Source organism: Lithobates pipiens, unplaced genomic scaffold (assembly GCF_037356315.1).
Source record: "Lithobates pipiens isolate NorthernLeopardFrog02 unplaced genomic scaffold, aLitPip1_a1.2 Scaffold_27, whole genome shotgun sequence".
NCBI classification, from domain to species: domain Eukaryota; kingdom Metazoa; phylum Chordata; class Amphibia; order Anura; family Ranidae; genus Lithobates; species Lithobates pipiens.
The window spans coordinates 230,685,169-230,697,303 of record NW_027507788.1 but is presented as its reverse complement, the minus strand read 5'-3'; the positions used below and the strand labels follow the sequence as shown (position 1 = coordinate 230,697,303).

Genomic DNA, 12,135 nt, shown 5'->3' with positions numbered 1-12,135 from the left:
TCACAGGTGACAACTGAGACCTCTTCCCCGGCTCCTGTCATTCACACAACCTCTTCATTACCACAAGGGGGCGATCACACCATCCTACCCACATATCCCCTCCCCCCCCACCTGGAGACCACGCCACCAATCACGGGTGACAACCGCCCCCTCCAATCACAGGTGACAACCGCCCCCTCCAATCACAGGTGACAAGCGCCCCCTCCAATCACAGGTGACAACCGCCCCCTCCAATCACAGGTGACAACCGCCCCCTCTAATCACAGGTGACAACCGCCCCCCCTCCAATCACAGGTGACAACCGCCCCCTCCAATCACAGGTGACAACCGCCCCCTCTAATCACAGGACTACCTGAACCTTAATCCCCTCCCCCACCCCAGACATGATATATTCTGCACAACATGAATCCCCCCACCCCCCACACAGGGCAGAGCTACAGGATGTGACAAAAGTAAGTACACCCCTCGGTGACATTTCTTCTCTCTTTTCATGTGACAACACTGAAGAAATGACACTTGTCTACAATGTAAAGTAGTGAGTGTACAGCTTGTATAACAGTGTAAATTTCCTGTCCCCTCAAAATAACTCAACACACAGCCATTAATGTCTAAACCGCTGGCAACAAAAGTCAGTACACCCCTAAGTGAAAATCTCCAGATTGGGCCCAATTAGCCATTTTCCCTCCCCCGGTGTCATGTGACTCGTTAGTGTTACAAGGTCTCAGGTGTGAATGGGGAGCAGGTGTGTTAAATTTGGTGTTATCGCTCTCACTCTCTCATACTGGTCACTGGAAGGACAACATGGCACCTCATGGCAAAGATCTCTCTGAGGATCTGAAGATAAGAATTGTCGCTCTACATAAAGATGGCCGAGGCTATAAGAAGATTGCCAAGACCCTGAAACTGATCTGCAGCACGGTGGCCAAGACCATACAGCGGAATAACAGGACAGGTTCCCCTCAGAACAGGCCTCGCCATGGTCCACCAAAGAAGCATGGTGGTGGGGGTGTCATGGTCTGGGGCTGCATGAGTGCTGCCGGCACTGGGGGGCTACAGATCATTGAGGGGACCATGAATGCCAACATGTACTGTGACATACTGAAGCAGAGCATGATCCCCTCCCTTCAGAGACTGGACCGCAGGGCAGTATTCCAACATGATAACCACCCATTGTAGACAAGTGTCATTTCTTCAGTGTTGTCACATGAAAAGAGAGAAGAGAAGATTTACACAAATGTCACTGAGGGGTGTACTTACTTTTGTCACATACTAGAGAAGTATTACTGCGGCACACACAGAGGAGCGGGATGCTGATCTGCACCAATAACTCCTCCCCTCTGGAAGGTTTACCCCCCTTCATGACCAGGCCATTTTTTGCAATTCAGCACTGCGTTACTATGACTGACAATTGCGCGGTCATGTGACGCTGTACCCAATAAAAGATGGCGTCCTTTTACCCCACAAATACAGATTTCTATTGGTGGGATTTGATCATCTCTGCAGTTTATATTTTTTGCGATATGAACAAAAAAAAAAAAAAAAAAACAACATTTTTTACTTTCGTCTATAAAACATCCAATAAAAAAAATAAAATGTAAAAAAGAAAAAATCGAATTTCTTCATCAATTTATTCCAATATTTATTTTGTTACATAATCCCAATAAGTGTTTATTGATCGGTTTGCACTACAAACTGCGAGATATTTTCATGGAATTTTTATATATTTTTTTTATAATACTAGAAAAGGCGGCGACTTATGGCGGGACTGCGACATTGCGGCAGACAATCGCACACTAAGGCGCCGTTCACGTCTTTGTGCTCCAGATCGTGGGCAGAATTGCCACGATTCTACCATCGATCCCGAATCGCAGCAAATCACAGGACGCTCATGCGATTCCCATCACTTCCAATGGCACACCGATCGCACGGCGTCCTGCCATTGGCTGTTACTGGGGATCGCACGGCGTCCTGCCATTGGCTGTGACTGGGGATCGCACGGCGTCCTGCCATTGGCTGTGACTGGGGATCGCACGGCGTCCTGCCATTGGCTGTGACTGGGGATCGCACGGCGTCCTGCCATTGGCTGTGACTGGGGATCGCACGGCGTCCTGCCATTGGCTGTTACTGGGGATCGCACGGCGTCCTGCCATTGGCTGTGACTGGGGATCGCACGGCGTCCTGCCATTGGCTGTGACTGGGGATCGCACGGCGTCCTGCCATTGGCTGTGACTGGGGATCGCACGGCGTCCTGCCATTGGCTGTGACTGGGGATCGCACGGCGTCCTGCCATTGGCTGTGACTGGGGATCGCACGGCGTCCTGCCATTGGCTGTGACTGGGGATCGCACGGCGTCCTGCCATTGGCTGTGACTGGGGATCGCAGGCAGGATTGTGCAGAATCCGCTCACCATCCAGAATACTACGATGTGACTGGAGCCTGCCTGACACTTTGCGGGACACAGTCACAGCGATACAGTGATCAGTGCTAAAAATGTGCACTGTCACTGTACTAATGACACTGGCAGGGAAGGGGTCAAACATCAAGGGGCGATCAAAGTGTTACCCGTGTGCCTAGCCAGTGTTTGTGTGTACTGTGGGGGAGGGGCCTTTACTAAGGGAAGTGATGGAGATTATCCCCCCTCCCCCGTCAGAACAGAGATCTGCACTGTTCACATAGGCAGAGCCCGATTGGCGGGTGCCGGAGGACATCCACTGCCCGGCACTGACCAATCACAGGATAAGCGGCCCGCCGGCACCCCCCGGAGTGCAGAATCATACATACAGTATATAGGAGGGCCGCTCTGTATATCGATCGTCTATAGGGTGTCCTCCTGCTTGTGCTGACTACTCCCCACCCCCCACCCTCCCCAGAGAAGACGATGGATATACAGATTGGTGGCATATCGATCTGTGTATGGGGGGGGGGGGGGAGGGGAGAAGAAATACTCGACCTTCTTCTTCAGGACGACTCGCTGGGTTTTGGGCTGCACATCGAGGACGAGTTCCGAGTAAATGACATTCTTCGACTGATTGACGGGCCGAACGTTTCCCTCCCGACTCCTATGAGGAAGAATAAAGACTGCAATGACTATCCGCTCCCATATTGCCAGACCTCCTACACATGAGAAGAGGATTGTACCCGGGGAAGGTATTCTATCGGGTTGTCAGGCACTGATGTTGGACGAGAAGGCCCGCCTCCCAGTCTCCACTCTAATTCACCCCAAAGGTGTTCTATGGGGTTGAGGTCAGGACTCTGTGCAGGCCAGTCAGGTTCCTCCACCCCAAATCGTACCCGGAGAAGGTGTAGGGGGGTGATATATAAACGATCGTACCCGGAGAAGGTGTAGGGGGTGGTGTATAATCGATCGTACCCGGAGAAGGTGTAGGGGGGTGGTGTATAATCGATCGTACCCGGAGAAGGTGTAGGGGGGTGGTGTATAATCGATCGTACCCGGAGAAGGTGTAGGGGGGTGATATATAAACGATCGTACCCGGAGAAGGTGTAGGGGTGATATATAAACGATCGTACCCGGAGAAGGTGTAGGGGGGTGATATATAAACGATCGTACCCGGAGAAGGTGTAGGGGGGTGATATATAAACGATCGTACCCGGAGAAGGTGTAGGGGGTGGTGTATAATCGATCGTACCCGGAGAAGGTGTAGGGGGGTGATATATAAACGATCGTACCCGGAGAAGGTGTAGGGGGGTGATATATAAACGATCGTACCCGGAGAAGGTGTAGGGGGTGGTGTATAATCGATCGTACCCGGAGAAGGTGTGGGGGGTGATATATAATTGATCGTACCCGGAGAAGGTGTAGGGGGGTGTATAATCGATCGTACCCGGAGAAGGTGTAGGGGGGTGATGTATAAACGATCGTACCCGGAGAAGGTGTAGGGGGGGTGTATAATCGATCGTACCCGGAGAAGGTGTAGGGGGGTGATGTATAAACGATCGTACCCGGAGAAGGTGTAGGGGGGGTGATATATAATCGATCGTACCCGGAGAAGGTGTAGGGGGTGGTGTATAATCGATCGTACCCGGAGAAGGTGTGGGGGGTGATATATAATTGATCGTACCCGGAGAAGGTGTAGGGGGGGTGTATAATCGATCGTACCCGGAGAAGGTGTAGGGGGGTGATGTATAAACGATCGTACCCGGAGAAGGTGTAGGGGGGGTGATGTATAAACGATCGTACCCGGAGAAGGTGTAGGGGGTGATATATAAACGATCGTACCCGGAGAAGGTGTAGGGGGGTGGTGTATAATCGATCGTACCCGGAGAAGGTGTGGGGGGGTGTATAATCGATCGTACCCGGAGAAGGTGTAGGGGGGGTGATATATAATCGATCGTACCCGGAGAAGGTGTAGGGGGGTGATGTATAAACGATCGTACCCGGAGAAGGTGTGGGGGGGTGTATAATCGATCGTACCCGGAGAAGGTGTAGGGGGGTGATGTATAAACGATCGTACCCGGAGAAGGTGTAGGGGGGGGTGATATGTAAACGATCGTACCCGGAGAAGGTGTAGGGGGGTGGTGTATAATCGATCGTACCCGGAGAAGGTGTGGGGGTGATATATAAACGATCGTACCCGGAGAAGGTGTAGGGGGTGATATATAAACGATCGTACCCGGAGAAGGTGTAGGGGGGTGGTGTATAATCGATCGTACCCGGAGAAGGTGTGGGGGGGTGTATAATCGATCGTACCCGGAGAAGGTGTAGGGGGTGATATATAAACGATCGTACCCGGAGAAGGTGTAGGGGGGTGGTGTATAATCGATCGTACCCGGAGAAGGTGTGGGGGGGTGTATAATCGATCGTACCCGGAGAAGGTGTAGGGGGTGATATATAAACGATCGTACCCGGAGAAGGTGTAGGGGGTGGTGTATAATCGATCGTACCCGGAGAAGGTGTGGGGGTGATATATAAACGATCGTACCCGGAGAAGGTGTAGGGGGGTGATATATAAACGATCGTACCCGGAGAAGGTGTAGGGGGGTGGTGTATAAACGATCGTACCCGGAGAAGGTGTAGGGGGGGTGTATAATCGATCGTACCCGGAGAAGGTGTAGGGGGGGGTGTATAATCGATCGTACCCGGGGAAGGTATTCTATCGGGTTGTCAGGCACTGATGTTGGACGAGAAGGCCCGCCTCCCAGTCTCCACTCTAATTCACCCCAAAGGTGTTCTATGGGGTTGAGGTCAGGACTCTGTGCAGGCCAGTCAGGTTCCTCCACCCCAAATCGTACCCGGAGAAGGTGTAGGGGGGTGATATATAAACGATCGTACCCGGAGAAGGTGTAGGGGTGATATATAAACGATCGTACCCGGAGAAGGTGTAGGGGGGTGATATATAAACGATCGTACCCGGAGAAGGTGTAGGGGGTGATATATAAACGATCGTACCCGGAGAAGGTGTAGGGGGGGGTGTATAATCGATCGTACCCGGAGAAGGTGTAGGGGGTGGTGTATAATCGATCGTACCCGGAGAAGGTGTGGGGGTGATATATAAACGATCGTACCCGGAGAAGGTGTAGGGGGGGTGTATAATCGATCGTACCCGGAGAAGGTGTAGGGGGTGGTGTATAATCGATCGTACCCGGAGAAGGTGTAGGGGGGTGATATATAAACGATCGTACCCGGAGAAGGTGTAGGGGTGATATATAAACGATCGTACCCGGAGAAGGTGTAGGGGGGTGATATATAAACGATCGTACCCGGAGAAGGTGTAGGGGGGTGATATATAAACGATCGTACCCGGAGAAGGTGTAGGGGGTGGTGTATAATCGATCGTACCCGGAGAAGGTGTGGGGGGTGATATATAATTGATCGTACCCGGAGAAGGTGTAGGGGGGTGGTGTATAATCGATCGTACCCGGAGAAGGTGTAGGGGGGTGATGTATAAACGATCGTACCCGGAGAAGGTGTAGGGGGGTGGTGTATAATCGATCGTACCCGGAGAAGGTGTAGGGGTGATATATAAACGATCGTACCCGGAGAAGGTGTAGGGGTGATATATAAACGATCGTACCCGGAGAAGGTGTAGGGGGGTGATATATAAACGATCGTACCCGGAGAAGGTGTAGGGGGGTGATATATAAACGATCGTACCCGGAGAAGGTGTAGGGGGGTGATATATAAACGATCGTACCCGGAGAAGGTGTAGGGGTGATATATAAACGATCGTACCCGGAGAAGGTGTAGGGGGGTGATATATAAACGATCGTACCCGGAGAAGGTGTAGGGGGGTGATATATAAACGATCGTACCCGGAGAAGGTGTAGGGGGTGGTGTATAATCGATCGTACCCGGAGAAGGTGTAGGGGGGTGATATATAAACGATCGTACCCGGAGAAGGTGTAGGGGGGTGATATATAAACGATCGTACCCGGAGAAGGTGTAGGGGGTGGTGTATAATCGATCGTACCCGGAGAAGGTGTGGGGGGTGATATATAATTGATCGTACCCGGAGAAGGTGTAGGGGGGGTGTATAATCGATCGTACCCGGAGAAGGTGTAGGGGGGTGATGTATAAACGATCGTACCCGGAGAAGGTGTAGGGGGGGTGTATAATTGATCGTACCCGGAGAAGGTGTGGGGGGGTGTATAATCGATCGTACCCGGAGAAGGTGTAGGGGGGTGATGTATAAACGATCGTACCCGGAGAAGGTGTAGGGGGGGGTGATATGTAAACGATCGTACCCGGAGAAGGTGTAGGGGGGTGGTGTATAATCGATCGTACCCGGAGAAGGTGTGGGGGTGATATATAAACGATCGTACCCGGAGAAGGTGTAGGGGGTGATATATAAACGATCGTACCCGGAGAAGGTGTAGGGGGGTGGTGTATAATCGATCGTACCCGGAGAAGGTGTGGGGGGGTGTATAATCGATCGTACCCGGAGAAGGTGTAGGGGGTGATATATAAACGATCGTACCCGGAGAAGGTGTAGGGGGGTGGTGTATAATCGATCGTACCCGGAGAAGGTGTGGGGGGGTGTATAATCGATCGTACCCGGAGAAGGTGTAGGGGGTGATATATAAACGATCGTACCCGGAGAAGGTGTAGGGGGTGGTGTATAATCGATCGTACCCGGAGAAGGTGTGGGGGTGATATATAAACGATCGTACCCGGAGAAGGTGTAGGGGGGTGATATATAAACGATCGTACCCGGAGAAGGTGTAGGGGGGTGGTGTATAAACGATCGTACCCGGAGAAGGTGTAGGGGGGGTGTATAATCGATCGTACCCGGAGAAGGTGTAGGGGGGGTGTATAATCGATCGTACCCGGGGAAGGTATTCTATCGGGTTGTCAGGCACTGATGTTGGACGAGAAGGCCCGCCTCCCAGTCTCCACTCTAATTCACCCCAAAGGTGTTCTATGGGGTTGAGGTCAGGACTCTGTGCAGGCCAGTCAGGTTCCTCCACCCCAAATCGTACCCGGAGAAGGTGTAGGGGGGTGATATATAAACGATCGTACCCGGAGAAGGTGTAGGGGGTGATATATAAACGATCGTACCCGGAGAAGGTGTAGGGGGGGGTGTATAATCGATCGTACCCGGAGAAGGTGTAGGGGGTGGTGTATAATCGATCGTACCCGGAGAAGGTGTGGGGGTGATATATAAACGATCGTACCCGGAGAAGGTGTAGGGGGGGGTGTATAATCGATCGTACCCGGAGAAGGTGTAGGGGGTGGTGTATAATCGATCGTACCCGGAGAAGGTGTAGGGGGGTGATATATAAACGATCGTACCCGGAGAAGGTGTAGGGGTGATATATAAACGATCGTACCCGGAGAAGGTGTAGGGGGGTGATATATAAACGATCGTACCCGGAGAAGGTGTAGGGGGGTGATATATAAACGATCGTACCCGGAGAAGGTGTAGGGGGTGGTGTATAATCGATCGTACCCGGAGAAGGTGTGGGGGGTGATATATAATTGATCGTACCCGGAGAAGGTGTAGGGGGGGTGTATAATCGATCGTACCCGGAGAAGGTGTAGGGGGGTGATGTATAAACGATCGTACCCGGAGAAGGTGTAGGGGGGTGGTGTATAATCGATCGTACCCGGAGAAGGTGTAGGGGGGTGATATATAAACGATCGTACCCGGAGAAGGTGTAGGGGTGATATATAAACGATCGTACCCGGAGAAGGTGTAGGGGGGTGATATATAAACGATCGTACCCGGAGAAGGTGTAGGGGGGTGATATATAAACGATCGTACCCGGAGAAGGTGTAGGGGGTGGTGTATAATCGATCGTACCCGGAGAAGGTGTGGGGGGTGATATATAATTGATCGTACCCGGAGAAGGTGTAGGGGGTGGTGTATAATCGATCGTACCCGGAGAAGGTGTAGGGGGGTGATATATAAACGATCGTACCCGGAGAAGGTGTAGGGGGTGGTGTATAATCGATCGTACCCGGAGAAGGTGTAGGGGGGTGATATATAAACGATCGTACCCGGAGAAGGTGTAGGGGGGTGGTGTATAATCGATCGTACCCGGAGAAGGTGTAGGGGGGTGATATATAAACGATCGTACCCGGAGAAGGTGTAGGGGTGATATATAAACGATCGTACCCGGAGAAGGTGTAGGGGGGTGATATATAAACGATCGTACCCGGAGAAGGTGTAGGGGGGTGATATATAAACGATCGTACCCGGAGAAGGTGTAGGGGGTGGTGTATAATCGATCGTACCCGGAGAAGGTGTGGGGGGTGATATATAATTGATCGTACACGGAGAAGGTGTAGGGGGGGTGTATAATCGATCGTACCCGGAGAAGGTGTAGGGGGGTGATGTATAAACGATCGTACCCGGAGAAGGTGTAGGGGGGTGATGTATAAACGATCGTACCCGGAGAAGGTGTAGGGGGGTGTATAATCGATCGTACCCGGAGAAGGTGTAGGGGGGTGATGTATAAACGATCGTACCCGGAGAAGGTGTAGGGGGGGGTGATATGTAAACGATCGTACCCGGAGAAGGTGTAGGGGGGTGATGTATAATCGATCGTACCCGGAGAAGGTGTAGGGGGGTGGTGTATAATCGATCGTAACCGGAGAAGGTGTAGGGGGTGATATATAAACGATCGTACCCGGAGAAGGTGTAGGGGGGTGGTGTATAATCGATCGTACCCGGAGAAGGTGTGGGGGGGTGTATAATCGATCGTACCCGGAGAAGGTGTAGGGGGTGATATATAAACGATCGTACCCGGAGAAGGTGTGGGGGGGTGTATAATCGATCGTACCCGGAGAAGGTGTAGGGGGTGATATATAAACGATCGTACCCGGAGAAGGTGTAGGGGGGTGGTGTATAATCGATCGTACCCGGAGAAGGTGTAGGGGGGTGGTGTATAATCGATCGTACCCGGAGAAGGTGTAGGGGGGGTGTATAATCGATCGTACCCGGAGAAGGTGTGGGGGTGATATATAAACGATCGTACCCGGAGAAGGTGTAGGGGGGTGATATATAAACGATCGTACCCGGAGAAGGTGTAGGGGGGTGGTGTATAAACGATCGTACCCGGAGAAGGTGTAGGGGGGGTGTATAATCGATCGTACCCGGAGAAGGTGTAGGGGGGTGATATATAAACGATCGTACCCGGAGAAGGTGTAGGGGGGTGGTGTATAAACGATCGTACCCGGAGAAGGTGTAGGGGGGTGGTGTATAATCGATCGTACCCGGAGAAGGTGTAGGGGGGTGGTGTATAAACGATCGTACCCGGAGAAGGTGTAGGGGGGGTGTATAATCGATCGTACCCGGGGAAGGTGTAGGGGGGTGGTATATAATCGATCGTACCCGGAGAAGGTGTAGGGGGGTGGTGTATAATCGATCGTACCCGGAGAAGGTGTAGGGGGGGTGTATAATCGATCGTACCCGGAGAAGGTGTAGGGGGGGGTGTATAATCGATCGTACCCGGAGAAGGTGTAGGGGGGGTGTATAATCGATCGTACCCGGAGAAGGTGTAGGGGGGGGTGTATAATCGATCGTACCCGGAGAAGGTGTAGGGGGGTGGTGTATAATCGATCGTACCCGGAGAAGGTGTAGGGGGGGGTGTATAATCGATCGTACCCGGAGAAGGTGTAGGGGGGGTGTATAATCGATCGTACCCGGAGAAGGTGTAGGGGGGTGGTGTATAATCGATCGTACCCGGAGAAGGTGTAGGGGGGGTGTATAAACGATCGTACCCGGAGAAGGTGTAGGGGGGTGGTGTATAATCGATCGTACCCGGAGAAGGTGTAGGGGGGGTGTATAAACGATCGTACCCGGAGAAGGTGTAGGGGGGGTGTATAATCGATCGTACCCGGAGAAGGTGTAGGGGGGGTGTATAAACGATCGTACCCGGAGAAGGTGTAGGGGGGTGGTGTATAAACGATCGTACCCGGAGAAGGTGTAGGGGGGTGGTGTATAATCGATCGTACCCGGAGAAGGTGTAGGGGGGGTGTATAAACGATCGTACCCGGAGAAGGTGTAGGGGGGTGGTGTATAAACGATCGTACCCGGAGAAGGTGTAGGGGGGTGGTGTATAATCGATCGTACCCGGAGAAGGTGTAGGGGGGTGGTGTATAATCGATCGTACCCGGAGAAGGTGTAGGGGGTGATATATAAACGATCGTACCCGGAGAAGGTGTAGGGGGGTGATATATAAACGATCGTACCCGGAGAAGGTGTAGGGGGGTGTATAATCGATCGTACCCGGAGAAGGTGTGGGGGTGATATATAAACGATCGTACCCGGAGAAGGTGTAGGGGGGTGGTGTATAATCGATCGTACCCGGAGAAGGTGTAGGGGGGTGGTGTATAAACGATCGTACCCGGAGAAGGTGTAGGGGGGGTGTATAATCGATCGTACCCGGAGAAGGTGTAGGGGGGTGGTGTATAATCGATCGTACCCGGAGAAGGTGTAGGGGGGGTGTATAATCGATCGTACCCGGAGAAGGTGTAGGGGGGGGTGTATAATCGATCGTACCCGGAGAAGGTGTAGGGGGGGTGTATAATCGATCGTACCCGGAGAAGGTGTAGGGGGGGTGTATAATCGATCGTACCCGGAGAAGGTGTAGGGGGGTGATGTATAAACGATCGTACCCGGAGAAGGTGTAGGGGGGTGGTGTATAATCGATCGTACCCGGAGAAGGTGTAGGGGGGGTGTATAAACGATCGTACCCGGAGAAGGTGTAGGGGGGTGATATATAAACGATCGTACCCGGAGAAGGTGTAGGGGGGTGGTGTATAAACGATCGTACCCGGAGAAGGTGTAGGGGGGGTGTATAATCGATCGTACCCGGAGAAGGTGTAGGGGGGTGGTGTATAATCGATCGTACCCGGAGAAGGTGTAGGGGGGGTGTATAATCGATCGTACCCGGAGAAGGTGTAGGGGGGTGTATAATCGATCGTACCCGGAGAAGGTGTAGGGGGGGTGTATAATCGATCGTACCCGGAGAAGGTGTAGGGGGGGGTGTATAATCGATCGTACCCGGAGAAGGTGTAGGGGGGGTGTATAATCGATCGTACCCGGAGAAGGTGTAGGGGGGGGTGTATAATCGATCGTACCCGGAGAAGGTGTAGGGGGGGTGTATAATCGATCGTACCCGGAGAAGGTGTAGGGGGGGTGTATAAACGATCGTACCCGGAGAAGGTGTAGGGGGGGTGTATAATCGATCGTACCCAGAGAAGGTGTAGGGGGGGGTGTATAATCGATCCTACCCGGAGAAGGTGTAGGGGGGGGTGTATAATCGATCGTACCCAGAGAAGGTGTAGGGGGGGGTGTATAATCGATCCTACCCGGAGAAGGTGTAGGGGGGGTGTATAATCGATCGTACCCAGAGAAGGTGTAGGGGGGGGTGTATAATCGATCGTACCCGGAGAAGGTGTAGGGGGGGGTGTATAATCGATCGTACCCGGAGAAGGTGTAGGGGGGGTGTATAATCGATCGTACCCGGAGAAGGTGTAGGGGGGGTGTATAAACGATCGTACCCGGAGAAGGTGTAGGGGGGGTGTATAATCGATCGTACCCAGAGAAGGTGTAGGGGGGGGTGTATAATCGATCCTACCCGGAGAAGGTGTAGGGGGGGGTGTATAACCGATCGTACCCAGAGAAGGTGTAGGGGGGGGTGTATAATCGATCCTACCCGGAGAAGGTG

General features: G+C 52.7%; 1 protein-coding gene across 1 annotated transcript in view; it reads right to left on the bottom strand.

Moving 5' to 3' along the window:
• VPS13D (vacuolar protein sorting 13 homolog D) overlaps positions 1-12,135 on the bottom strand; it is a gene marked incomplete in the record, with an annotated part of 334,001 nt that overhangs the window by 157,914 nt on the left and 163,952 nt on the right. The window contains 1 exon segment of the mRNA XM_077455954.1: positions 2,951-3,059. Coding sequence (XP_077312080.1) covers positions 2,951-3,059 — 109 coding nt within the window.